The following is a 26,012-nucleotide window of genomic DNA, read 5'->3' on the forward strand; positions in this document are numbered from 1 at the left end:
AGTTAACCATTAATCAAAAGAACAGTAAACAGCTTCAAATCGGAGTCAGGAGACATCGAGGTGTCTGCAGTGGCAGAAAACAGGGATCCAGTGAGAGAGGAGAAAGCAGGCACTTTCAGGAGTTTTTCGACTGAGTCTGATCCAGGTAGGCTTGCAGGAGTTCGGGTGAATCAAAGACTTTAGTGGAATTATTTAAGGTAACAACCATCCGTGCCGGATACTGGAGACCATAGCGTGCGTTGAGGGATTTCATTCGTGGTCTTAATGCAAGGAAGGATTTTCTTTTTCTAGCGGTGGTTTTTGCAAGATCGGGCACAATTAGTATCTTCCGTCTGTCGATGTTCAGTCCAGGGTGATTCTTGGCCGCAGTGAGGATTTGTAGAGCCTGTGGAAAGCGAAGGAATTTGGCTACCACCGGGCGTGGGGAAGACTGATTGAGGCGCATATGAGAGGGAACACGGTGAGAGCGCTCGATGTCCAGCTCGCAGTCAGGGTCCATGTTTAATACCTTAGGTAGCCATTTCTTAAGGAATTCAGTCATATCAGACCCTTCAATATGTTCCTTTAAGCCAATGATTCTTAAATTATTACGTCTGCTTCGGTTAGTAATATCCTCGAGGTCTTGTTCAAGCTTTTTTATACTCTTGTCAGTGAGATCTTGAAATTGAGCTGACTCCAAGGGAGCAGAGTCCACACAGGATTCAAGCTTTTCAATTCTCAGTTGAAATTGTGTCAGAGAGGAGTTGATCTCAGCAAGATCATCCTTTAACTCTTTTGTAGTTTCAAAATGTTTTGTGGTCAATTCCCTAAGGGCTCTGATTTCTTCCAGCATAACATCATTTGAGGTGGCAGACTTTTTCTTAGCAGCCATTTTCTCCGGTGTCAGAGGATCCTGTTTGGTCCTTTTCAAACTAGCAGTGGAGCTAGGAGAGGTATCCATTTTACATGGTTTAGAAGCTGACATGTTTATCTTTTGAAAAAAGTAGATGAGAAGTCCCAAAAAAAAGAGAAAAGACGTCAGGCAGTCAATAATCTAAGTAGAGAGGGAGGAGAGAGAGATTCAAGCATCCATCTTGTCTGTGGCTCAGACACGCCCCCCTCAGCTTTTTACTTTTAAATTTAATACATTAGTTTTTGAAATGTACCTATTTAAAACCCCCTTTTACAAAACCGCAATAGCAGTTTTTAGTGCAGGCCGGCACACTAACCCTTTGTTTTACTAAGGTGTGCTAGCATTTTTAGTGAGCGCTACATTGCCACGTGCGATAACCCCACGCTACGTGCCAAAAACTAATGCCAGCTTAATGGAGGCATTAGCGTCTAGCGCGTGCGCTAAAACCACTAACACAGCTTAGTAAAAGGAGCCCTTAGGCGGGATGGTGCGTGACGAGAACGAAGGGGGGACTATTCTTGAGAAAGTCGTGAGCGAAACATATTGAATGGGTTCCTTCCTGACGCAGATCAAAAAGCTTAAAACAATATGAAAAAAAACAAGCCAGTATGGAAAACAGCCATAAGCTAAGTCATTTAAAAGTTTTATAAATAAGTTTATTTCTTATAACACACTATGAGCACTAAGCACTTTTCAAAATAATTCTAAAAAGCAGATTTCATGATGATGATGACACAAATGCCACAATAACAGTTCTCAGTGCAACTGTAAAAATAATGATTGATTGGCTGGTGGCATTTCTGATGAATCTGGCAAAAAAATTATTTTGAAAATTATATTTTGAAATATAAACCATTGGGTATATTTGCTTCTACATGTATATATGGTTGTTAGAGCTTAGCAGTAAAAAAACATTTCTGGCTACATTGGATTATATATCCTACCAATAACACAAATATGCATATCCCAGGCTTTTTAAATGGGGGCTTAGATGTATTGATTATTTATTTATAAATTTATATACCATAAAAATCCTATACGGTTTACATAGCAACAGTCATAAATATTAGACAGTACATACAAGTTCAATCTAATAAAGCGTTTGCAGATAATTACACCACACAATATCTCATCATAACAAAGCATTTATAAACAATTGTGTTTTCAACATTTTCTTGAAACTTAAACTTACTGCGCATAAGCACAGAACTCCTGGCAAGGCGTATATGTGAGACAGATGGTTAATATAGAAACATAGAAGATGACGGCAGATAAGGGCCATAGCCCATCAGGTCTGCCCACTCCACTGACCCACCCCCAAGTCTACTATCTACGCACATATTTTAAACTTAATAGGGCTAGTAAAATGAGAGCCATGCTAAATGGTTTTTAGGATGACTTTTGTTACATAGGCCCACAAGGCAGCAATTACTAAGGTGCTAAGTAATATGCATTAAATGGGGAAAACATGCATTATTTGCAACATAAGCAAAATGATAATGTGATGGAAAGCAAGGAAATGCATAAAAAGCACCTCAATAATAATATATGATATAATAAAGGTATCATTTTACCTTAGCTTAGTAACTACTCTCCAAGTCAGGTACTCGGGGGATTTTGAAAATAGATTCCTCCTGGACACCTATATAGGATCTACCTAAAAAAATCCTTTAAGTTACTCAATCCCTGCCTCTTTTGACTCACTCCAATACTTTGAACTGCAAAGTTTATTACAGCTTGGGATCTGGAGGGGTCAGTGGCATACCAAGGGCAGGGCAGTGATTGTGCTCTGCCCCAGGTGGAGCCAGTAAGCAGCCACGTGGCCACAGTCCACATACTCATGGCCTTCGTCTCCCTCCCCCCCCCCATGTCAACTTCCTGTTTTGAAGCATGGGACTGGCAGATCTGATAGCTGAGCACACGCAAACTGTGGCCATCAACCAATTCATGTACCCCCCTACCCCCCCCCCCCCGCACACACACACATACTGCCTGGAGGAGGGGGGCGATGCACCTGAAGGAGTGGGTGCTCCGCTGCGGGTGGCAACAAATCCAGGTACACCACTGGGAGGGGCAAGGAAGAGATTGAGAGGAAGTGTAAGGAGACAGGTTTTTGGGGAAAGTATGAGAAAATATGGAAAGGAAACTGGGAAAGAAATTGAAAAGAGGGAATTGAGGACTAAGTTGTGGATAATAGAAAGGGTCTGATGACAAGAGAGACAGAGTGACAGGCAAGAATATAAGGCTTTTGAGGCAACGAGAGTGAGAGGACATCTAAATAAAAGTTGTACCATGAAGGTATAGGCCTAACACTCCTTGTGTATAACATGAGGACCCAGATAGAATTAGGTACTGTACTACTTACATACAGATCTGAATAATCCACCTGGTATGAGCTTCTGCCCTAGACCCACCCTTTGGTCTCCTTTCTCATTTCATCCCATCCCATCCCACCTCACCCCCTCCTCTCTATTACTTGACTTCCAGGGATAACAGCAATAAATGGAATCCACAAACAATATGTAAAGTGTGTGAGAACCACTTGTGATGTATGAGGGATGCATCTTAAGTAAAGAACGTTTTCATAGTCTTACACTGGTACCTCAAGAAAAACATTCAATGGATGATTCATCCATTTAAAGGAGGGGTTCTCAGCCCAATTCTCAGGACACACCAAGCCAGTCAGATTTTCAGGACACCCACAATGAATAGGCATGAGATAAATTTGCATGCACTACCTCCCCTTTATGCAAATCTGCCTCATGCATATTCATTGCATGCATCCTGAAAAGCTGGCTGACTGAATGTGTCCCGAGGACTAGGTTGATAACACTTGATTTAAAGTGATATGGCCATCTCACCTCTGAAAACTAACCTCCTTATTTCAATATTTTATTATGGCTTAAGAGTATTTTCCTATTCTGTATCTATAGGAAAAAGCTTGTTAAATGAGGTCCTTTGCCTCACATTTGCCGAAGTCGTGATATGGATGGTACACTGACAAATCCGTGCACAACTGCGCTCCAACAAATGCGCCCTGATAATAGCACGCACGACAATTGCAGCCTGTCAACTGCGCCTCATGACTGAATCTGTCATAAGTGGATATCTGGAAGGCCCTGATGTGATCAGACTCCTCAGGTTCCCCACCCCACCTCTTCAAAAAAGAGGGTTACTTTGTAACCCTCAAAAAGACAAAATAGTATCCACCATCGGGGCACATTTGATGGGTAGCATCCCATTCAGTGTGTGCATTTATCTTGCGCGCATTTGTCAGGTAGCTATTGCCATACACGCATTTGACGAGTCACCGATATGGACTGACTGGCGCTACTGAAAATTTTTATCTACCTTCAATATTTTCAGTGATGCAGGGAAGATATTTAAAAGCCCAAAGAAGATTGTAAATATTCACAAGTTTGTACCATGCTATCTTTCTTACACAACTAAAAACTTTTACATACTTTTGCAATAAGTAGTAGGAATGTAGAAGGAGTCATAAAGAACCCTGAGTGCCTCAGATAATGTTTGTCAGTCTTATTCCAATACATAAACGATCTTTCAGATATTTCCAAGTATGTTGGAAATTCCAAGAAACTCTCCTTGAAAACTAGATGAACCTTGCCAAAGAACAAGGCATAAATTAAGATATGAATCCCAGCTAGGACTGCAACAGAGCAGCAGAGCATTCAAGTGTACCAGACGTGAATCTGTGGTGAGTTCCTTATTTCAGGATTATTTGGGGGATCTTGCTAGGTACTTGTGACTCGGGTTGGTCACTGTTGGAAACAGGATACTTGGTTTAATGAACCTTCGGTCTGTCCCAGTATGGCAATTCTTATGTTCTAATGTTTAAGAATATATTTTGATTTCCCGTGAAGCATTCCTTTTATAGCATCTTACATTTTTGGATTATTGAGCAGTATTAGGAAGACTCAGGGGGTTTTATGTACCCCTGAAGATTTGGATTGTCACTGGGTGTATAGTTGCAAAAAAAAAATCAGGTTCTCCAAAAACATATGCTATGAGTCACTATTTGGTGTGTATAAGAGCAATGGATTATTATGAAGGGCCTGAAAGAAATGTTTGAATTACACAGAAAACAGAACCAGATTATGCTCTAGAAATAAAGAATTTTAGAATATTAGCGTATTAGGAGTCCTTATACTAAAATACTCTGAACATCTTAACATACTAAGGGGGTCCTTTTACTAAGGTGCACTAGTGTATCTTAGCGTGCGCTAAAAATTATCGTGCGCTAAATGCTAACACGTGCTAATGCGTCCATTATATCCTATGGATGCGTTAGCATGCATTAGCATTTAGCGCTCGCTAATTTTTAGCGCTAAGATACACTAGTGCGCTTTAGTAAAAGGACCCCTTAGTATGTTAAGATGTTCAGAGTATTTTAGGATTTTGGTTTATAAATGTTTGTGGATAAGTGATTTTTGAGTGGATGTGTCTTTTCTATCTTGATTTGGAGTTCCCTTTCTTTTAAATTATTTTATTGTTTACCTCCTTGACCTTTTAGTTGAACATATACGATGTATCAAATAAAGATAAATATAAACTTATTTATCACCAAGAGAAATAATTATACTCACTGGTGTCCTGCTTGGGACTGCAAGATCCCGTCCTTTTGAAGAGACTATAGCGCATTCTAGATAGTAGGGAGAAAGAGAATTGTGCTTGTTTATTTCTTGTGATTAATTATCACCTTTATGAAGAAATTGAATCAAGGCAGTGTACAACAGGTACAACTTACCATACAACTTATAGTTTTGTTAAAGAACATAACAATAGTAAAATAGTAAAATGTTTAGTAATTTAACTTTAACTTGTTTTTAAGATATTTTTTATTTCTGTACACTGTCTAGAAATTTGATTAAGCGGTATAAAATTTTTTTAATAAACTTGAAACTTAAAATGATCAAATACTGTATAAACAATACAAATTATGGAAAAAAAATCAGACTCAAGGGGTAACAAAGTAATATAAATCGAATGAAAGAATAAATAAATAATAAGCAAAAATGCAAGATGTACAAAAGATACAGATGGGTTAATTTCATGACATCCCCCTCCCTTTTTTTATTTTATTACTAAACTGCCATAGCAGTTTTTAGCGCAGGGAGCCACGCTGTTCACTACTCCCGATGCTCATAGGAACTCTATAAGCATCAGGAGCAGCGCAGAGCATTCAGCGCGGCTCCCTGTGCTAAAAACCATTATCACGGTTTAGTAAAAAGGGGGGATAATGTCTGAGTTGTTACGAAAATGTACCTATTTTTTTGCTTATGCTATTAAGATACCCAGGTAACACTATGACACTCATTTTCAAAGTAGATGGATGTCTCAAAATGTTCCCAAAAAAGTCCATCTGTCAAAAATATCCAAATTGTGCTTTTCAAAAGGCAGAATTTGGACACCCTACACCACAGTTTGACAAATAGAAAAGTCGCATATTATGGGTGTGTTTAGGGCGGGACTAGGGAGGGCCCAAATATAGGACATTCAACAGTGATAATAGAATGGGAAGAAATGTCCAAGTTTAAAAAAGAAGGGCATCCTAAATTAGTCCTGTTTCAGATCACATCTAGAATATATAATGTGCCCTGATTGAGTAGCTGACCACTAGAGGGATTAAGGCATGGTCCTTCATGCATCTCCCAATAGTTACTGTACTCCTCCCTCACTACTGAAAGTGACATTGGGTAGGGAAACCAGGCTTCCTAACAGCATCAGGTATTATGATGCAGATGCAGATTTTTCACTCCGTCAAAAATTACAAAGACTAGGGGACACTTGAAGTTACAGGGAAATACTTTTAAAACCAATAGGAGGACATTTTTTTCCACTCAGAGAATAGTTAAGCTCTGGAACGCATTGCCAGAGGATGTGGTAAGAGTGGATAGTGTAGCTGGTTTTAAAAAGGATGTGGACAATTTCCTGTAGGAAAAGTCATAAGAACATAAGAACTGCCATCTCCGGATCAGACCTTCGGTCCATCAAGTCCGGTGACTGCACACGCGGAGGCCCAGCCAGGTGTACACCTGGCGTAATTTTAGTCACCCATATCCCTCTATGCCTCTCGTAAGGAGATGCAACCTAAGGGGTGGGATACACTATAGCCCTCCCCACAATATCTTCTATATTACAACTGGTTATTAACAAAAGTCTTCAGGCCCTCAGAGGTGCCACCAGATGCTCAATTATGTCTCATAGCATCTGGCTTTATGCCCCCTATCGTCATCGGGTCTCTTTAGTTTTTTAAAGTTTTTTTTGTGCAATGCTATATTTTCTTGTAAATTCAATAAATAGTTGATAAAAGTTAGAACTTATCTTGGGTGGTTCAGCCAAGAGGGATAGAGTACTGCCAACATGTTTCACCCTATTCGGGTTTCCTCAGGGCACAATCCCTCAGAACTGTGTGTGCTCTATACGACGTGACCACCCGAATGAATGATCTAAGAAGCATCTTAGATCATTCATTCGGGTGTGAAGGGACACGTATCATGAACCTTGGTAATTTTCCTTAGGCATATGTTGTTTAAAGCTGTAAATCCAGACCCTGTTTGTCTTTCCTTCTTTGAAGAGAGTACAAGGATATTTATGTTTGAAAAGATATGTTCTTAACTTGTTGTGAGTGACTTCAATTGTTTTTATAAGCCGTATTTGCAAACAGATTTAGTTAAGAGGCTTTGCTGGTCAAGGCTTTTTCTGACCTTTTGGACTCCAGCCAGAGATAGAGGAAAATGCTGATGTCTTTAAAGTTTCATGTGACCTGTGTCCATATATGGTTTGTGTTTGCGTCACATGCTGACACATGCTGACAACACTGATTCATTTAGAATGATATAAAAGATGTGAAGCTCATAATAAAATTTGGACATGTTTTGGAGAAAATTTCTTGCCTCTACAATATGTCCCCAGGTGCACCTGACTTCCAAATGGCAGAGAAAGTATGGGCCCAGGGATTGGGACCTAATCCTTTTCAGGGTGGCCACGTCGTATAGAGCACACACAGTTCTGAGGGATTGTGCCCTGAGGAAACCCGAATAGGGTGAAACATGTTGGCAGTACTCTATCCCTCTTGGCTGAACCACCCAAGATAAGTTCTAACTTTTATCAACTATTTATTGAATTAACACGAAAATATAGCATTGCACAAAAAAAACTTTAAAAAATTAAAGAGACCCGATGACGATAGGGGGCATAAAGCTAGATGCTATGAGACATAATTGAGCATCTGGTGGCACCTCTGAGGGCCTGAAGACTTTTGTTAATAACCAGTTGTAATATAGAAGATATTGTGGGGAGGGCTATAGTGTATCCCACCCCTTAGGTTGCAACAGTACGTATTCTTCTATAAATATTTTCCATCTATAAGCCTATATACTAATTCTCGTAAGGAGATGTGCATCTAGTTTGCTTTTAAATCCTAGAATGGTCGATTCCGCAATAACCTCCTCTGGGAGAGCATTCCAGGTGTCCACCACTCGTTGCGTGAAGCAGAACTTTCTGATATTTGTCTTGGACTTGTCCCCCCTTAGCTTCAGTCCATGTCCTCTTGTTCATGTCACATTGGACATTGTAAATAATTTTTTTTCCTGCTCTATTTTGTCGATTCCTTTCAGTATTTTGAAAGTCTCAATCATATCCCCTCGCAGTCTCCTTTTCTCAAGGGAGAACAATCCCAGTCTCTTAAGTCATTCCTCGTATTCCAAATTCTCCATACCTTTTATTAGCTTCGTTGCTTGTCTCTGTACCCTCTCCAGCAGTTTTATATCCTTCTTTAGGTTGGGAGACCAATGTTGGACACAATATTCCAAGTGTGGTCTGACCATTGCTCTATAAAGCAGCATTATAACTTTCTCTGATCTACTCGTGATTCTTTTCTTTATCATGCCTAACATTCTATTTGCTTTCTTTGCCGCTGCCGCGCATTGTGCGAATGGTTTCAGGGTCCTGAGGAGGAGTCCTCCACCCACAGTCTCACCAATAGAGGGTGCTGTTTTACTGTCACATTTTTCAATTGTGAGGGACAGGCAAGTTCTGCAGGACTCCAGGGAACATACCTGTCCTTAGCGACTGAAAATATTCCACCCCCTAGTGGTAGCAATGCAGCTGGAGGACACCTGCTCAGCTTAGAGGGAACACTGCCGGCGGGCCCCTATCTATCAGTACACCCAGGTCTTTTTCTTGTTCACTCTTACCCAGAGTTGCACCTGACGTTCTATACTCGTGTTCCTTGTTCTTTCTACCTAAATGCATTACTTTGCACTTTTCCACATTAAACTTCATCTGCCATTTCTCCACCCATTTCTCTAACTGACACAAGTCACTCTGGAGTTCCTCGCTATCCTTCTGCGATCTGATTGCCCGGCATAGCTTTGTGTCGTCTGCAAACTTGATGATCTCACTGGATGTTCCTTCTTCTAGGTCATTGATGACAATATTAAATAAGATGGGCCCAAGTACCGAGTCCTGGGGTACACCGCTAGTCACTTTCTCCCGGTCTGAGAACTTCCCATTTATGCCCACTCTCTGCTTTCTGTTCTCCAGCCATTTGCCTAGCCATCTTAGTATATCTCCCTCTATTCCATGGCTTTGTAGTTTCCTGAGAAGTCTTTCATGTGGAACCTTATCGAACGCTTTCTGGAAGTCCAAGTATATTATGTCCACCGGTTCTCCACTATCAATTTGTTTTTTCATGGTCTCAAAAAATTGAAGAAAATTCATCAAACATGATTTCCCTTTCCTGAAGCCATGTTGACTGGCTCTCATCAGGTTGTGTGTATCCAAGTGCCGGACTATGCTATCTTTAATCAGTGCTTCGACCATCTTTCCAGGGACAGACGTAAGACTCACAGGTCTGTAGTTGCCCGGTTTTCCTCCTGATCTGTTTTGAAAATTGGTGTGACATTCGCTATCTTCCAATCGTCTGGTATCTGTCCAGTTCTAATTGACAGGTTGGCAAGTTTTTGCAATAGCTCTCCGATTTCAACCTTCAGTTCTTTTAAGACTCTTGGGTGAATTCCATCAGGTCCAGGGGATTTGTCACTTTTAAGATTGTCGATCTGTTAGTATATCTGGTCCAAGTCCACTTCTACTGTGGTAAGTAGTGCTGCCCAATTCACGATTTAAATCGGTTCACCGATTCACTTCAGGTGAATCGATTCGAAACAAAAAAAATTGGTTCCCGATTCGGCTGACCCTTCTCCCTCGCCCCCTAAAGCAGGAATGGCAGCACTGCTCTTGCTGGCTGGCTGCTGCCGCATCTGCTTTAGAGGGTGAGGGGGGAGGGTCAGTCAAAGTGCTGCTATTCGGCTTCCCCCCCGGCATCCCTCCACTGGAGTTCTGCTTCCCCCCCGGCGTCCGTTTCCCTCCCCTTGTGTCTGGCATCGCCCCCACTGGCATCCGTTTCCCTCCCCTGGAGTTCGACTTCCCCACCACTGACGTCTGTTTCCCTCCCCTGGTGTCTGGATTCCCCCCCCCAGGCCTCCCTGTACTGCTTACCATTGAGAAACAGCCTGCAGATAAGATTGCGATGCTAGCGATCTTTCTACTGCTTCAGAGCTGTTTCCTCCACGATCCTGCCTCTGACGTCAGAGGAGGGGCAGGACTGCAGCAGAGGAAACAGCTCTGAAGCAGTAGAAAGATCGCTAGCATCGCGATCTTATTTGCAGGCTGTTTCACAATGGTAAACGGTGCAGGGAGGCCTGGGAGGGAAGCCGGACACCAGGGAGGCCAGGGGGAACACGCAGGCCTTCCGGGGGTGGGGGGGTGAGCAATCCTTCGGGGTGGGGGTGGGACAGGCCTTTAGGAAGGACAGGCAGGCAGGCCTTCAGGGGGAGGTGCAGGCCTTCAGGAGGGGACAGACCTTCAAGGGGGGGGGGAACTATCAGGCAGGCCTTCGGGAGGGATGCAGGCCTTCAGGGGAAGACAGGCCTTAAGGGGGGGATAGACCTTCAAGGGGGGGCAGGCAGGCAGGCCTTCAGGGGGGATGCAGGCCTTCAAGGGGGGATGCAGGCCTTCAAGGGTGTATAAGCTTTCAAGGGAGGGACAGGCAGGCCTTAAGGGGAGGGGAGTATATGGAGAGAAGGAAGGGGAGTTCAAAGTGACGTGCATATGCCAGACTTTGGGGGGGGAAGAAATAATGGGTCTGAAAATAGAGGAGAGTGAAAGGAAAAATTCACACTCCCAGTGAGAGTTTTCCTTGCGAATGTTCTTAAGACCCCCTGATGCTAACTCGTCTAGGTGGCTTCTATCAGAGATACACAAAGACTGATATCAGGAGCATGAATCAGACACACCAACACAAAGTAGGTATCCAAAACATACTGAAGTTTATTACGTTCTTTCTTGGCTTATATACATTGTCTGGGGTGTAGCTATTTAGCAGAGGCTCATGCATACGTGCAAACTGGCATTTCTCAAAGCAGGATGTAGCTGTCTTTGTGGTGAGCCAGTCCTCGGAAAAGACACATTAATCACAGAACAAAGATAAGACCATACCATACTGTGGGGGTGAAGTAAAGGACAAGAGAAGAATAATGTATAACTTGTTTCTTCAGTCGTCCCTGTAAGTTCATGAAAAAGGATGTATGGCAGTTTGTGGTGAGCCAGCTCTCAGAAATCTGCACGTAGCACACAAAGCAACATTTCTCAATAAGCATATGTATAGACTTAACCCTTCAATCCCCTCTTAAGAATCTTATTCTTATATAATATGATTCTTACATTTATTTTTGCGCTGTTTATAAGACAGGAGGTAAGCGGTATAATCATCAGATGAGGAGGGGTGGGGTGTGTACATGGCTCCTTGTATGTCGAATGGCTTGAAACAATATCTACGAGCTAAAGGAACTGCACACCCACAGAAAAGAAAGAGGAGTACAAGTACGATACATATGATAATGGCTAGTTGGACCAGGCCCTGTTTCCAACCTCCCAACCATCCGAAGTATTGGTCCCATGGATTTGAGATACCGGAATTACGCTTCAATTCTTCAGAGAGGTCAGTAAGTTTACGGATGGCGAGGGTAGTTTTACCGTTAGGTCCAGTATTATCAGGGATGAAGGTACAACATGTGTCTGTCTTAGGAATGACGGAGCAAACACCACCCTTTTCGGCTAGGAGCATGTCTAGTGCCATTCTATTCTGGAAGGTCATGGTGGAGTCAGCTTGTAATTGTTCTGCTAAGCCCTGTAGGGCATCCCTAGTATAGTTAACAAACCGTTGCTGATTGTAGTAGATGTAGTTAATCCAATCAACATTTTTACTGACCGTAATTATGGGAATGAGGGCCTCAAATCCTGCCGCCACTTGATCTCGTGCTTTAAACTCGTTGGGGACCCCTCTTGGTACACCGATGGCGTCTAGGTATACGTGGGGGTCAAAATTTCCCTTAAGTTCCCTTCTTCGTCGCAATGCTGGGGTTTTTTTAGGCGCGTGGGCAGGATCCGTAGATTCTGATATGTCCGGGGATATATGGACCCCCATTATGGCCTTGGCTAGGGCACATTCCCCCTTCCAGGATGTGGGCAATTTAGAGCGAATTCGCATATCCCCGCATATCCAATAAATATCACCCAGTGATTGGGTCATATTTTGAAGGACATCACTGGTGAGGTTACTGTAAATGTGACAGTATGTGGGACCCAGAATACCAAGGTCCTTACCTGTAGTGGAACCATTGTAGCAAGTATAATTCCCAGGATAGAACTGAAAATTCTCGCTAGGTCTAGGGGTTTTGATGATAAGTGGATATATATCCGTCCAATACGCACAAATAGTATTATTATAGGAGGTATTGGTGTATAGGGCAAAAAGACAGAGGGCAATGTCGTCAGGGAGGGTTAGGGGAACGGTCCCTAGATGGGGTTTGGCCGCCCCGCAAATATAACAGTTTGATTTGTTATGAGACACAGCCGTATATCTCATCCATTCCAACCACAAATTAATCCCAGAGTACCCAGTCTCAGCTGCATAGGTATCTTTAAATGTGGGATCTGCCATGGCCACCATCCCGTTGATAGTCTGAATGTGCGGTTGGAGGGGATTCACATCGGGAGTGGTTGGTTTTAGTGTAGCCCATTCGCTAGATTTAAACATATCCTTAATATGAAATTTTCCACGGGCTCCCACGGCATCCCCCCCAAGATACAGCCCTAGTGCGTTGGAAAAACATCCTAGTATATATAAGCCCCCATCAGAAGCACTGGGGTTTTCTATATTTAATACGAGTTTCATATTATGTCCTGTTCTCCCATTGGGTTGGCATGTGCCTGGTGCCGTTAGGGTCATCCGGGAAATGAGTGTTCTACCATTCTTATCCCTTTTATCTAAAGCACTCTGAGGTTTATATTCCCAATCAACTCCCGTGTTCCACCCTACAGCTCCCCATGATGCACAATCCTGTCCCCAGTAATCATCGGTCACACACACATATATGGGGCTACGGTACATGGTACATTGCAAATGAGTAGCGAGACAAGAGACTATGTCACAATAATCAAAAGTGAAAGTAGCCACATGCGTGTTGGATGAGTTAAACCACAGAGTGGTGACATGGCTATTGTCCTGTGTAATGGATACTTCTGCCCTTATATGTACAATAGTCACAATGAGAAGGTATGCCAGAAAAGTGGTCTTAATATGGCATGGGCTGATGCAGGAACGCAACGTCAGAGATGTCATCTTCTTCTGATCGTTGGAGGTCAGTGCTGTCTGCACCCGTTAGTACCTCTGTTGTTCGTTCCGGAATGGGCGGGACTCTCTTTATCCTGCTGGCATGTATCCACGCGGGGGAATCGTCTGTCAGCACGGCTGTCCTGGTAACTGCAATCACCGTAGTAGGGGGACCATAGGCAAGGTCCTGAGGTTTCTTAGTCTTTCCCAGCTGTCGGATCACCACCAGGTCTCCCGTCTGGAAGGGGTGTGTAGGTTCCTGTGGGGGAGAAAGAGACTTGAGAGCAATTTTGTCTGAATTGTCACCCATAATTTTCAGTAGGTCCCTGACATATCTTTCTCTAATTGAATCAAGGTCACCTTCCTGTACTATCATGGGCTGATTTGTCCAAGGAGTGGGAAAAGGTCTACCCATCAATATCTCAAAGGGTGATAATTTCAAATGTTTGTGGGGTGTCATTCTGATCTCGGCAAGTATAAAAGGCAATACTTCCTTCCATCTTTCAAACGTACCTGCAGTGGCTTTCCTTAATTTATCTTTGATTGTTCTGTTCATTCTTTCTACTACCCCCGAGGATTGTGGGTGATAAGGTATGTGAAATTTCCACTGTATTTGCAGCATTTTTGCAATTTCCTTACAGAGTTTTGAGGTGAAGGCCGGGCCCTGGTCAGATTCAATAACTAAAGGGCATCCCCACCTTGGAATGACATCTTTTGTGATAATTCTTGCAGTGGTCTTAGCGTCCTCAGATTTGGTGGGGAAAACTTCGGGCCATCGTGAAAACATATCTACAATGACCAGTGCATACTCTTGTTTACCTTGTCCTTTAGGAATATGAGTGTAGTCAATTTGCAGGTGGGTAAACGGGGTAGTTGGGTATTGGAGATGTTGGTGAGGGGCCTTGTGTAGGTCGGTGGGGTTTGCCCTTAGACAGATCAAACACCTGGAGATGTACTCTCGAACCAACATTTTCAAGTTAGTAATGTAGAAGTGTTTTGAAATGTCGTCTGTGGTATGTTTGATGCTGCTATGACCTATACCGTGAAATTGTTCAATAATAATCGGGGAGCTGTTCTGTGGTATACATGGTTTCCCCTCTTTGCAGATTAATCCAGTAGATGGATTCTTCTGCATTACAGGGTAGATCCAGTCCTGCAATTCCTCCGAGGAGGCATGGGCCTGAAGTTCGACGAGCATGTGGGTATTTGGGCATGAGGGAGGTATAACAGGAAACAGTGTAGTGGGAGAAGGGAGGGATGAGCGAGCAGTGTCCTTGGCAACGGTGTCAGCGAGGGCGTTGCCTCTGGAAATATCATCAGTCTTATTGGAATGGGCCCTACAATGTAGTATAGCTAACTCGGAGGGCAAAAGAACAGCGGACATGAGGTCATGTATAAGGGTGGAATGGGAGATGGATTTACCATCGGCGGTAACGAATCCCCTTCTTTGCCAAATGCGTCCATGATCCCAAACTACCCCATAAGCGTACTTGCTATCAGTGTAAATGTTGACAGCTTGTCCACAAAAAAGTTGGCAGGCCCGAGTTAGGGCAACCAGTTCCGCTGCTTGAGCTGACTGCACTGGCAAAGACTGTGACTCAAGGACAATATCAGGCAGCTGGACAATGGAATAAGCAGCGAGAAAGGTGTGGTCGTTAGGCCGAAAACAGGAACCGTCGACAAAAACCGAGGGTGCCTGTGGGAGAGGTGTGGAGCTCAAATCAGGGCGAGGCGAGGTGTCATACTGAAGAGTGTCTAAACAGTCGTGGGGCGGTGAAACTTCATCGGAAATGGATTTGAGGCCCAGGAGGGCATTGAGAATGGGTGCAGGTCCAGTCGTACAAGAAGAGTACTTGACCTGAAGGGAGGGGTTGGACAGGAGGATGACCTCGTAACCTGAGAGTCGTTGGGCCGACATGTGTTGGGTATGTAAACCCTTGAGGAGAGAAAGAACGTTATGTGTGGTATGTAAAACGGTGTCGTGTCCCAGGGTAACAACGGTTGCTAGCTCCACCATCATGGCCGCAGCAGCTAAAGAGCGCAAACAATTTGGCATTCCCTGGACAGAGATGGGCATGACCTTGGAAAAAAAGGCACAGGGGCGCAATTTGCCACCGTGGTCCTGAGCGAGAACTCCCGCCATGGTTTTACAATTTTGTCGGGCAAACATGTGAAAAGGCTTAGCATAATCAGGCAGTCCCAAGGCAGGACCTCTCATTAAAGAACATTTCAACTGATCAAATGCATTGTACATGTCAGTATTCCATCGGATAAGATCGGGTTCGTCCTGAAGGGTGGCTGACCTAAGAATGTTGTCATAATAGGAGCAATCGGGTATCCATTGGCGACAATAATTGACCATACCTAAGAAAGATAGCATGTCCTTCTTGGTAAGCGGGGTGACCAGGCCCGCAATGGATTTAACCCGTGAGGGGCTCAATTGCCTCTCGCCACAGGACAGGACGAAACCCAGATATTCAACACTTTCAGCACACCATTGTAACTTCTGTAGCGACACCTTGTGTCCACATTCATGTAACCATTGTAACAGTGATAAACCATCCACTTCCCCCTCCTCCTTTGACATGCTGCACAACAAAAGATCATCAACATATTGTAAAAGGACGGAACCCTGGCGGGGGTTCCAGGACTTCAGTGTAGCCTGCAGGACTATGCTGAAGACCACGGGGGAATCAACAAAGCCCTGCGGCATACGTGTCCAGGTCAGTTGCTGCCCTTCAAAAACAAAGGAAAAAAGAGGTCTCGTGTCCTGATGTACTGGAATGGAGAAAAAGGCGTTTTTCAGGTCAATCACTGAAAAACAGGACGCGGCATGAGGGATGGATGAAAGCAGTGTGTTTACATCTGGTACAAGAGGCGCTATGGGTACAATCAAATTATTAATGGCCCTCAAGTCCTGCACAAAGCGGACTTGGCCATTAGCTTTGGCAACGGGGTTAATAGGTGTACAAAACGGAGATACCGTATGTTGCAAGATGCCGTGTTGGAGAAAATCCTCAACCATGGGTTTAATCCCCTTTATCTTTTCCATAGACAGGGGGTATTGTTTCTGGTAAACGGGGGATGCCCCCTCTTTGAGGGTTGCTTTGTACGGAGTGCAATCAATGTATCCGGTGTCATAGTCCCCAGATGACCAGAGATCATGGGGTAGTTCTGAAAATTCGAGTGGAGGGGGTGAGACGGGAAAAACAGTCGCCGTCCACCTATAAGTTGGCGCGGTACAATGGTCTGGGGATACGATCTGGACGAGGTCTGAGGTTATGTCCAGGCCATGAGACTTAGTGTGGATGGAGATGCCGAGGGCGATGATTAGGTCCCGACCGAGGAGGTTGACTGGGCAATCAGGGATCAGTGAGAAACAATGATCTAACAGGACGGGACCGGTGATACCAGAGACAGGTAATGGATCGGTCTTGTAAGTTTTGGTAATAACCCCATTAATTCCCATGGAAGGAGTGGACTTTCGCTGAGGGCCACGGTATAGGTCTCCTCCTATTACGCTCGAGGTGGCTCCACTGTCTACCATAAAAGTGACTAGACGGGTTCCGACCTTGAGCAGAATAAAGGGGAGATCGAGATGGCCATCAGTAATTTGTGTGAAAGTCGGGGTGTGTCCTTCAGGGCAACATCAGCGACTATGATGGTGGTCCCATTGTACGGGGAAACGGGGTTGTGAGCGATCCTCGGGTGGAATTCGGAAACCATCAGCAGGGGCGGCATGATTGTAGTCGTGATGGGTGGGGGGTTTTTGTTGACGTGGGGTTTGTTGGCGTGGGGGTGCCCTGCAATCCCTAGCCCAGTGGCCTCTTTTCCCACAGTTAAAACAGCATTCATCCCTGTCATTCCTCCGGGCTGGGGTTTGATTACGGTGTCCGGGGGTGGGTCCTTGGGATCTCCTGTAGGCCGGGGGCTTGGAGGCCTGGAAAGCAACAACAGTGGGCTTTCTGACCTCGAAGCACCCGGCTGCCTCTTTTTCAAAGAGATGTTTTTCGAACTCGATAATCGTATCGGAGGTCCAAGAGGAAATAAGTTGTTTCACTGGCAGACCGTGTTTGTCAGTCAAATTAGAGATGAAGGTGGAAATGATAAGGGAGTCCGCGTTCTGAACGCTGAGTCCAGCCTCCATTTTCCAACAATCGATAAACCGTTTCCAAAAATCGGTGACGGTTTCGGTTGGTTTTTGTTTGCACGCTACTGCAATGGGGAGAGATGATTTCGCCTTAAAAACGGCTGTCATCTCGACGGTTATTTCCGTCCACATATTGTCGAGTTCAGTGGGATTATTCATTACATATTCCCCAGCGGTAACTCGATCGCCGGAGATTTGACTAATCGTTTTAACATGGTCCCAATTCCAACTAGTATGGGTACCGATGACACCGTCTATAATCAAACGCATATCCTCTTGGGTAAAGTATCGACCCTTGCATGCCTTTTTTAGGTAGGTGACCGTGCCCTGTGGGGCATTGATAGGTTTGGGGCAATGTTTGATAATCTTGTCAAGTTCGGTCAGGTCTAGCGCCTTTTTTACGACTATATCCCCTACCGTCATAAAGGGCAACTGTGGACGGAGGTCGTACCGTGAGGTCCCAGGTTTATGGACAACCGGTATACGACTGGGGGGAGTTTGGTGTATATGCTCGGGGTCAGGCTGGTGTTCCTCTTTTGGGGATACTTTTTCTGAGGATTCAGCCTTGCGGTCCGGGGGAGGATCGGGCTGGGCAGCAATGGCGGCAATCGTAATAAGGTCATCTTCATCTGAGAAAGTCCCTTGGTTAAGGGACGGATATAGAGTATTGGTCTGGGCGGCCGCCCGTGGGACATAGGGAGGAGGACGGACGGTAGTGGAGCCAGCCGTGTGTCGGACCCTCCCCACTGGAGGACCCGTTTGGGTAGGGTTGGACTTAAATTTTTGTCTTTCAAGTCTATGACATTGTTCGGCTTCCTGCTTTCTCATTTTGGACGTTAATCGTCCCCGGCTTCGCTCATACCAGTGCGGTGCAATTTCTAACCAGTGAATTCCTCCCTTTTCCATATAATCCTTGTCCCAATTGGGGTCGGGTCCATACCAGGGCCACACTTCTGTGTCTTTTAGGCATAGACCCTTAACCATGTCCATATGAAAGGGGTCATTGTCTCCCGTACGGGGAAAAGGATTAACACTGCCTATGCCCTCTGTCCATCCGGCTATATTGTCCACCCAGGGGACTACCAAATATGACCCTGTGTCACTACATCGTGTAACATAATCCATACAGGTTTCATCATCAAAGGGTTTGGGAAACTCTTTAGATTTATGGGCCCCCATAAAATAGACAATAAGTCAATATAATTAAATGAGACCACTTACCACGGTCTCCGAGAGTAAACACAAGGAGTAGTGGGGCTTACCAACTCCCACTTAGTCCTAATCAGTTGAGAAAAGGACAGACGATAGAATAAAACAAAGAGGGAAATGACAGAGAAAAAAAGGAGAATGCAGTTCTGATAGAAGCCGGGACGAAGTCGGGGAATAAATTAGATCTTATTATTTTCCTAAAAATCTATTTCTCACGTCCCCCGGACGTGTTTTCTCATCTCTGTTCCCAGAACAGAGTGAGGTAAGTAAATACTGCAGTATTCAAACGTGTCCCTGACACAAAAGTAAACCGTTTAGCATTCGCGTTAAATATAGGATCGTGGTATGGTCAGAGCCCATAAGGAAAATTCCTTACCTCAGAGGGGGTGACCCCACGATCCCGGACGAAGCCCCCAAATTGAAAGGAAAAATTCACACTCCCAGTGAGAGTTTTCCTTGCGAATGTTCTTAAGACCCCCTGATGCTAACTCGTCTAGGTGGCTTCTATCAGAGATACACAAAGACTGATATCAGGAGCATGAATCAGACACACCAACACAAAGTAGGTATCCAAAACATACTGAAGTTTATTACGTTCTTTCTTGGCTTATATACATTGTCTGGGGTGTAGCTATTTAGCAGAGGCTCATGCATACGTGCAAACTGGCATTTCTCAAAGCAGGATGTAGCTGTCTTTGTGGTGAGCCAGTCCTCGGAAAAGACACATTAATCACAGAACAAAGATAAGACCATACCATACTGTGGGGGTGAAGTAAAGGACAAGAGAAGAATAATGTATAACTTGTTTCTTCAGTCGTCCCTGTAAGTTCATGAAAAAGGATGTATGGCAGTTTGTGGTGAGCCAGCTCTCAGAAATCTGCACGTAGCACACAAAGCAACATTTCTCAATAAGCATATGTATAGACTTAACCCTTCAGAGAGGGAGAGAGATGATGGACAATGAGATTTAGGAGAGGGAAGAAACAGAAAGGGAGAGAAGTTGGACACAAGGGATGGTGTGGAGGGGAGATACAGATACTGGATAGGAGGATAGTTGGGAAAAGAAAGGGAGAGATGGTGGACCCTGGGGTGGTGGGGAAGGAGGGAGAGATGCTGGATGAAAGGGTAATTCAGAAAAGGTGGATCTGTGGATGGAGATGAAAAAATGAAAGATACCAGACCTCCGGGGGAGGGAAGGGGAGGACAGAGATGGCAGATGGATGCTTAGCATGGAGAAAGAAGAAAGAAGGAGACCCTGGCAAGCAAGACAACCAGAGCCTGGGACCAACAAGATTTGAATATTGACCAGACAACAAAAGGTAGAAAAAATAATTTTATTTTGTTTTGTGATTACAATATGTCAGATTTGAAATGTGTATCCTGCCAGAGCTGGTGTTAGACTGCAAACGTGAGCTAGGATTTAACAGAGAGAACAAAAGTCCTTTTTGTTTCTTTATTTTGTTTACACCACAGCGCTAGTGTGGTTAGGAGAAGCCAAAGGGGGTGAAAAATCTATAAAATAAACCCACCAGGATGTTTGAAAAAAACACCCATTTAGGCAGAAAAATAGAATCGAATCGAAAAACCAATTCAATAGGCTGAATCGAATCAAAATTTTTTTTACTGAATCGGGCAGCACTAGTGGTGAGGCTGTCCTCTATTACTCCTTTGAACACTTTCACTGCTTCTGGTATTTGTAAGGGTATATTCTTTATAAGCTTATTTTGCTATGCAAGAAATCACAAAAAAGCATTGTCTCTTTTTGTTATCTGTAACTATGTTTGTACTAGCTGTGGAATTTCCCTTCCCCCTCCCTGCTTTACTGTGAAACGAAACTTATCTTTCCTCATAAGCTACACCCATAATTAGCTTGTGACTGCGCATGTGCAGAGGGGGAGACAATAAATATGTGTTGTTGTTCTGAATAAAGAGAGACATCTCTTTGGCTTTTTGCATGTGTGTGTTTGTGTGTTTTCTGTCCCCAGATGCATCCATAGGAAAGAACAGCAGAACGAGGCTAATACAAATTGTGACCTGGTCGATTCAATATTATTGCGGTGTCCTCCTTCGTAAAGACAGACACAAAGAAGGAATTTAGTCTGTCTGCAATTTGTTTATATTCCTTGTTGTACCCTTTTCTTCCCTGGTCAACCAGCGGTCCCTCCGCCTCTTTTGCAGGTTTTTTTTCCTTTTACGTATCTAAAGAAGGGCTTGAAATTTTTGGCCTCTTGCGCTATTTTCTCATAGTCCTTTTTTGCATTCCTCACCGCCTTGTGACATTTCTTCTGATCATCTTTGTGTTTGTTCCAAGCTTCGGTTGTTTTCGTGCGTTTCCATTTTTTAAAGGAGTCCTTCTTTTCTTTTATGGCTTCCTTCACCTCTCTAGTAAGCCATGCCGGTTCTCCTTTGCCTTTAATTTTCCTTTCTTTGGAAATCCGCAGAATGTAGAGATTTTGTGCTTCCGTGATAGTATTTTTCAGTAGGGACCATGCCTGATCTACCGTTTTAACTTTGTCCATCTTTTTCTTGAGCCATGGTTTCACCATGGCTCTCATGCTATCGTATCTTTACTTTTTAAAGTTTAAGGTTGTCGTTAAGGTTTTGGTACGTTTCCCTTTCCCAATGTCAAGTTTAAAGTTGATTATGTTGTGATCGCTCGTCCCCAGCGGGACTGCGACTTCTACTTCTTTTGTCGGTCCCGTAATGCCATTTAGGACCAAGTCCAAGGTGGCGTTTCCTCTCGTCAGCTCTCCTACCATTTGTGCCAGGAAGCAGTCCCCTAGCGCTTCCAGGAACTTGGCCTCCTTGCCACAGTTCCAGGTTCCCAGGTTCCAGTCTATCCCTGGGAAATTGAAGTCTCCCATGATTATTACATTACCTGTCTTACATTCTTGTTTAATTTCCTCTATCATTTCTGAGTCTGTCTCCTCCGTCTGTCCTAGGGGTCGATAGTAAAGGCCAATTTTTGTGTCTGCACCATTGTGTCTAAGAATCTTGATCCAGAGGGACTCCAGCTTCTCTGTCCTTTCTGTCATAGCCTCTCTAACAGATTCTATATAGGGCAATACCTCCACCTTTCTGCCCTACTCTATCTCTTCTGTATAGTTTGTATCCCTGTAGTACTGTGTCCCATTTGTTTTCATCATTTCACCATGTTTCTGTTATGCCAATGATTTCCAGTTCATCGTGTCTTGCTATTGTCTCTAATTCTCCCATTTTGTTTCTCAGACTCCTAGCATTTGTATACATACATTTGAGTTCCCTTTGTGTTACCATCTTGGACTTTCTAAGCTTAGCAGTCTCTACTGTTTCTTTCATGGTATCCTTTTCTGCTCCTACGTTGTCTCCCTTATATGCTTTGTGGTCATCCCCTCCCGTGTCTGAGTAGTTGTCCACCATAGTTCCTTCTTCCGGGCATCCTGTCGCCCGGGCCATCGACTGGTGGTCGACTGTCAGCTTTCCCCTGTCCTTTAGTTTAAAGCCTTCTCGATGGCTCTTCATGTTACCTGCCAATACTCTTGCTCCTTCCTTGTTGAGGTGTAGTCCGTCCTTTCTGTAGTACTTGCTTTTTCCCCAGAACGCCATTCAGTTGCGCACAAAGTCAAAGCCTTCCTCTTCGCACCATCGTCTCATCCAGGCATTGATCGCTTGCAATTCCCCTTGTCTCTTTCCATCTGCTCTTAGTACTGGGAGGATCTCGGAGAAAGCTACCTTCACCTCCCTGATCTTCAGTTTTTTTCCGAGTGAGCGGAGCTGGCCCTTCATCTTTTCCCTATCATACTTCCGTCCACTCAAATCGTTGGTTCCCACGTGGGTAAGCACAGCAGTGTCCTCTCCCCCTGTGCTGTCTATGATCCTGGAGATCCTTTTGGCTATAACCTTCACTCTTGCTCCAGGCAGGCAGGTGATGATTCTATCCTCTCTCCCTCCTGCGGTGCGGATTTCCACATGACATATAATGGAATCTCCTACGATGATCCCCATCTTCTTTATTTGGAGGTTCCTTGGGGGTTGTAAATCCACATCCATGGTGTAGGGCCAATCTTCTTCCTCCTGCGAAATGCTTGAAGTTGTTTTTGGCTCTTTGTGTGAGGGGGGACATCTTCATGTGTTCTCTCTCTTTCTCCTGGTTTGCGGTCATCCCCTATCTCAGCTTCAGTCTCTTCTGAATTTGTAGGGGTGTCTTCTTTCCTTTCATCCAGGCCATCTTCCTAGGTTGCTCAGGTACAGTTCTCCAGCCCTGGGATCTCCACATGTTGCTGGTGAGCTTCCTCAATGAATCTTTCTAGCTCCTTGACCTCTTTGTTTGTACTGAACTCCACTAGAAACTTCTCCTGTTCGTGGATTCTATCTTCAAAGGTGAGGAGTTCTTTTAGTTCCATCACTGTCTCCTCTAGTAGTCGGACTTGCCATTTCAAGCTATCCAGCTCCATGTACCGACTGCAAAAGTCCATAGTCTGTTATTGAGAAAGACGTGGGCGAAGCCACTGCTTGCCCTGGATCAGTAGCATGGAATGTTGCTACTCTTTGGGTTTTGGCCAGGTACTAGGGACCTGGATTGACCACTGTGAGGACGGGCAACTGGGCTTGATGGATCATTGGTCTGACCCAGTAAGGCTATTCTTATGTTCTAATGGTATGCTCAAAACAATTAGCTCACAAAACAAAACAGAACAAGTCAGGGAAATAATTTCAATGATTATACATCTGAAAAATCTAAGATATGGTCCTAATCCTTTTCAACCCTTGCATTATTTTGTAAAAAAACAACAACAGTGAAGCATGATCTCTCTAAAACATGATTTTTCATAATTTTTATAGGTCCATAGTCTCATACAATGCAATCAGTTCAACTCTCTGCCTTTCTTATGCTGGGGGTGTTCATCATAATAGCAACAACTAGCTCTGATCTACAAAAGAACACTGAAAAAGAAAACACCTGTCCAGTGGTTACATGTGGAGCTGCTGGAGCCAATGGACTGCCAGGCCGAGATGGAAGAGACGGTCCTAAAGGAGAGAAGGGTGATTTAGGTACAGAAATGTTTCTTTTCTGGAATAATAACAAGGGCAGTCACAATTCTCATCCCTCTCCCTGCAAATTACATTACAAAAAATAATTACAAAACAGGGCGGTAGGCTAGCTTTGTAAACCGCTATCCTCAGCTGACAATAAATAAAACATGAAGTTTAGCAAATAACATTAAAAGTGTGCTAGTTTCATATCCCTCCAATACCAGTCCACTATTACACCCTTAATAGTGGCATTCTATACACCTAACTCACATGCACTGCGGAATTAGCTTTAGGGACCACAGTCAAAATTGGTCATTTGGCTCCCCAGAAATGCCCTTTATCCCTTACTGTCTGACAAGTTGCATTAATTCCAGATTACATACCCCTACTACTACTACTATTTATCACTTATATAGCACTGAAAGGCAAACGCAGTGCTGTACATTTTGACATTTAATCATTGTGACCACTATGGATGCCCCCCGATTTGTCAGAGGTTTTACTCAGAGAACCTGGAGATCTCTAGACCCAAATTCCTTAATACATAACTGCTTACTATCAAGTCTGGAAGGGGTTTAATACCAAAAACTACACATGTTGTGATGAACTTCTCCAAACCCCCCAAAAACCCAACAACACCATTTGAATGTCAGGTTTGGAAGAGCTAGTGAGGTTCATTACTGGGGGATTGAAATAAAAACTTCTTCCTGCTGACTCCACATGCTGCCTCTCCAATGAGTCTCCCCTCCCCCCCCCCCGCCCCCCACACACACACCTTCTTTCCTGAGTGCAATAGTCTTTTCCTATATACAGAGGAAGTGATCTCCATTCAGATCCCCATTCTCCTGCTACAGTTAAATGCAGTTCTTTCTTTTACTTTAATCTTTAGCTCAGTGGTTCCTAAGCCTGTCCTCAGGGATCCCCCAGGCAGTCAGGTTTTCAGGATCTCCACAATGAATATTCATGAGAGCAATTTGCATGCACCTCTTTCACGGTGTAATTTTCTTCCTCAGGGGTTTGCTGTCTCACTGGTTTTATAGTAAGTCTACCTAAAATTCAGCGTTCTTTAGCAAGACAGGAATGGCTCTGGGCCAGCTAAATAGTGCTAAGCCGATTAACCACTAATATGCTCACTGTATCCTACTTGGGACTGCAATATCCCGTACTTTTGAAGAGACTACAGCATACTCTAGATAGTAGGGAGAAAGAGAATTTTGTTTATTTATTGAAATTTATCACCACCTTTATGAAGAAATTGAATTAAGGCAGTGTACAACAGGAGCAACTTGTTATACAGTGTGGAAAGATTTACAGTCACTAATCAGTTACATAAACAAATACGTGCCTGTTAGTTTCTAGGGAAGACCATAATATCTCATCCAGGTTCAGCTTTCTTTGCCTATTTACACGACACAAGACCAAGACTAATGAGAAATACTTTTATTATGAAAATAGAAAAATATAATTCACAAGCCAGCAGCAATATCTAAATATTGTTCACAAAATATCCGATTACATATATGAAACTCAGTACATAATTATCACAACACACTTGCTAGATAACTAAGTAAAATTAAACAATTCCTTATAATAATAATTCCTGATTAGCAGCAATCTATTACAGTTATCACCAAGTAGCTTTACAAGCCTTATCCTATATCACAATAGGATACTTTATCTAACCCCCGCTGATAAGATAATAAGTTCCTTATCTCACCATCCAATTAGGCCTTGGCACACAATCAGGTGAAATGGAAGACGTCTCTTCAGCTTAGCAGATTTAGAAATCCTTCTGTTACAGGAACAAGTGTTTGTCAGTCACTGGTAAAGCTGTAATTTATTGGCAGCAAAAGTTTCCTTGAGGTGATGGAATTCAGATCTGTTTAAGGTCCGATTCACTCTCTCTCAGGCAGAGAGTCACACGAGGTAACTGTTCAGGTCTTAATTATTATGAAAGAGATGCGTGCAGAACACCTGTGATGAGATGTGAGTTCACCCACACCTAAAAACAGACTAAATTATAATTAGCACCTTTTCACTCGGATCTCGTCAGA

General features: G+C 43.8%; 1 protein-coding gene across 3 annotated transcripts in view; it reads left to right on the forward strand.

Moving 5' to 3' along the window:
* Positions 1–26,012, forward strand: part of LOC117359057 (mannose-binding protein-like) — a 49,675-nt gene continuing 23,663 nt past the window's right edge. For 2 of the 3 annotated variants that reach the window (XM_033941190.1, XM_033941192.1), the window contains exons 1-2: positions 1–145; positions 23,767–23,976. In XM_033941190.1, coding sequence (XP_033797081.1) covers positions 23,784–23,976 — 193 coding nt within the window. In that variant the 5' untranslated portion in view covers positions 1–145; positions 23,767–23,783. Of the gene's footprint in view, positions 146–4,483; positions 4,608–23,766; positions 23,977–26,012 lie in introns of those variants that run through there. The other variant, XM_033941191.1, reaches the window with a different exon arrangement.

This window comes from Geotrypetes seraphini, chromosome 4, assembly GCF_902459505.1.
Source record: "Geotrypetes seraphini chromosome 4, aGeoSer1.1, whole genome shotgun sequence".
NCBI lineage: Eukaryota > Metazoa > Chordata > Amphibia > Gymnophiona > Dermophiidae > Geotrypetes > Geotrypetes seraphini.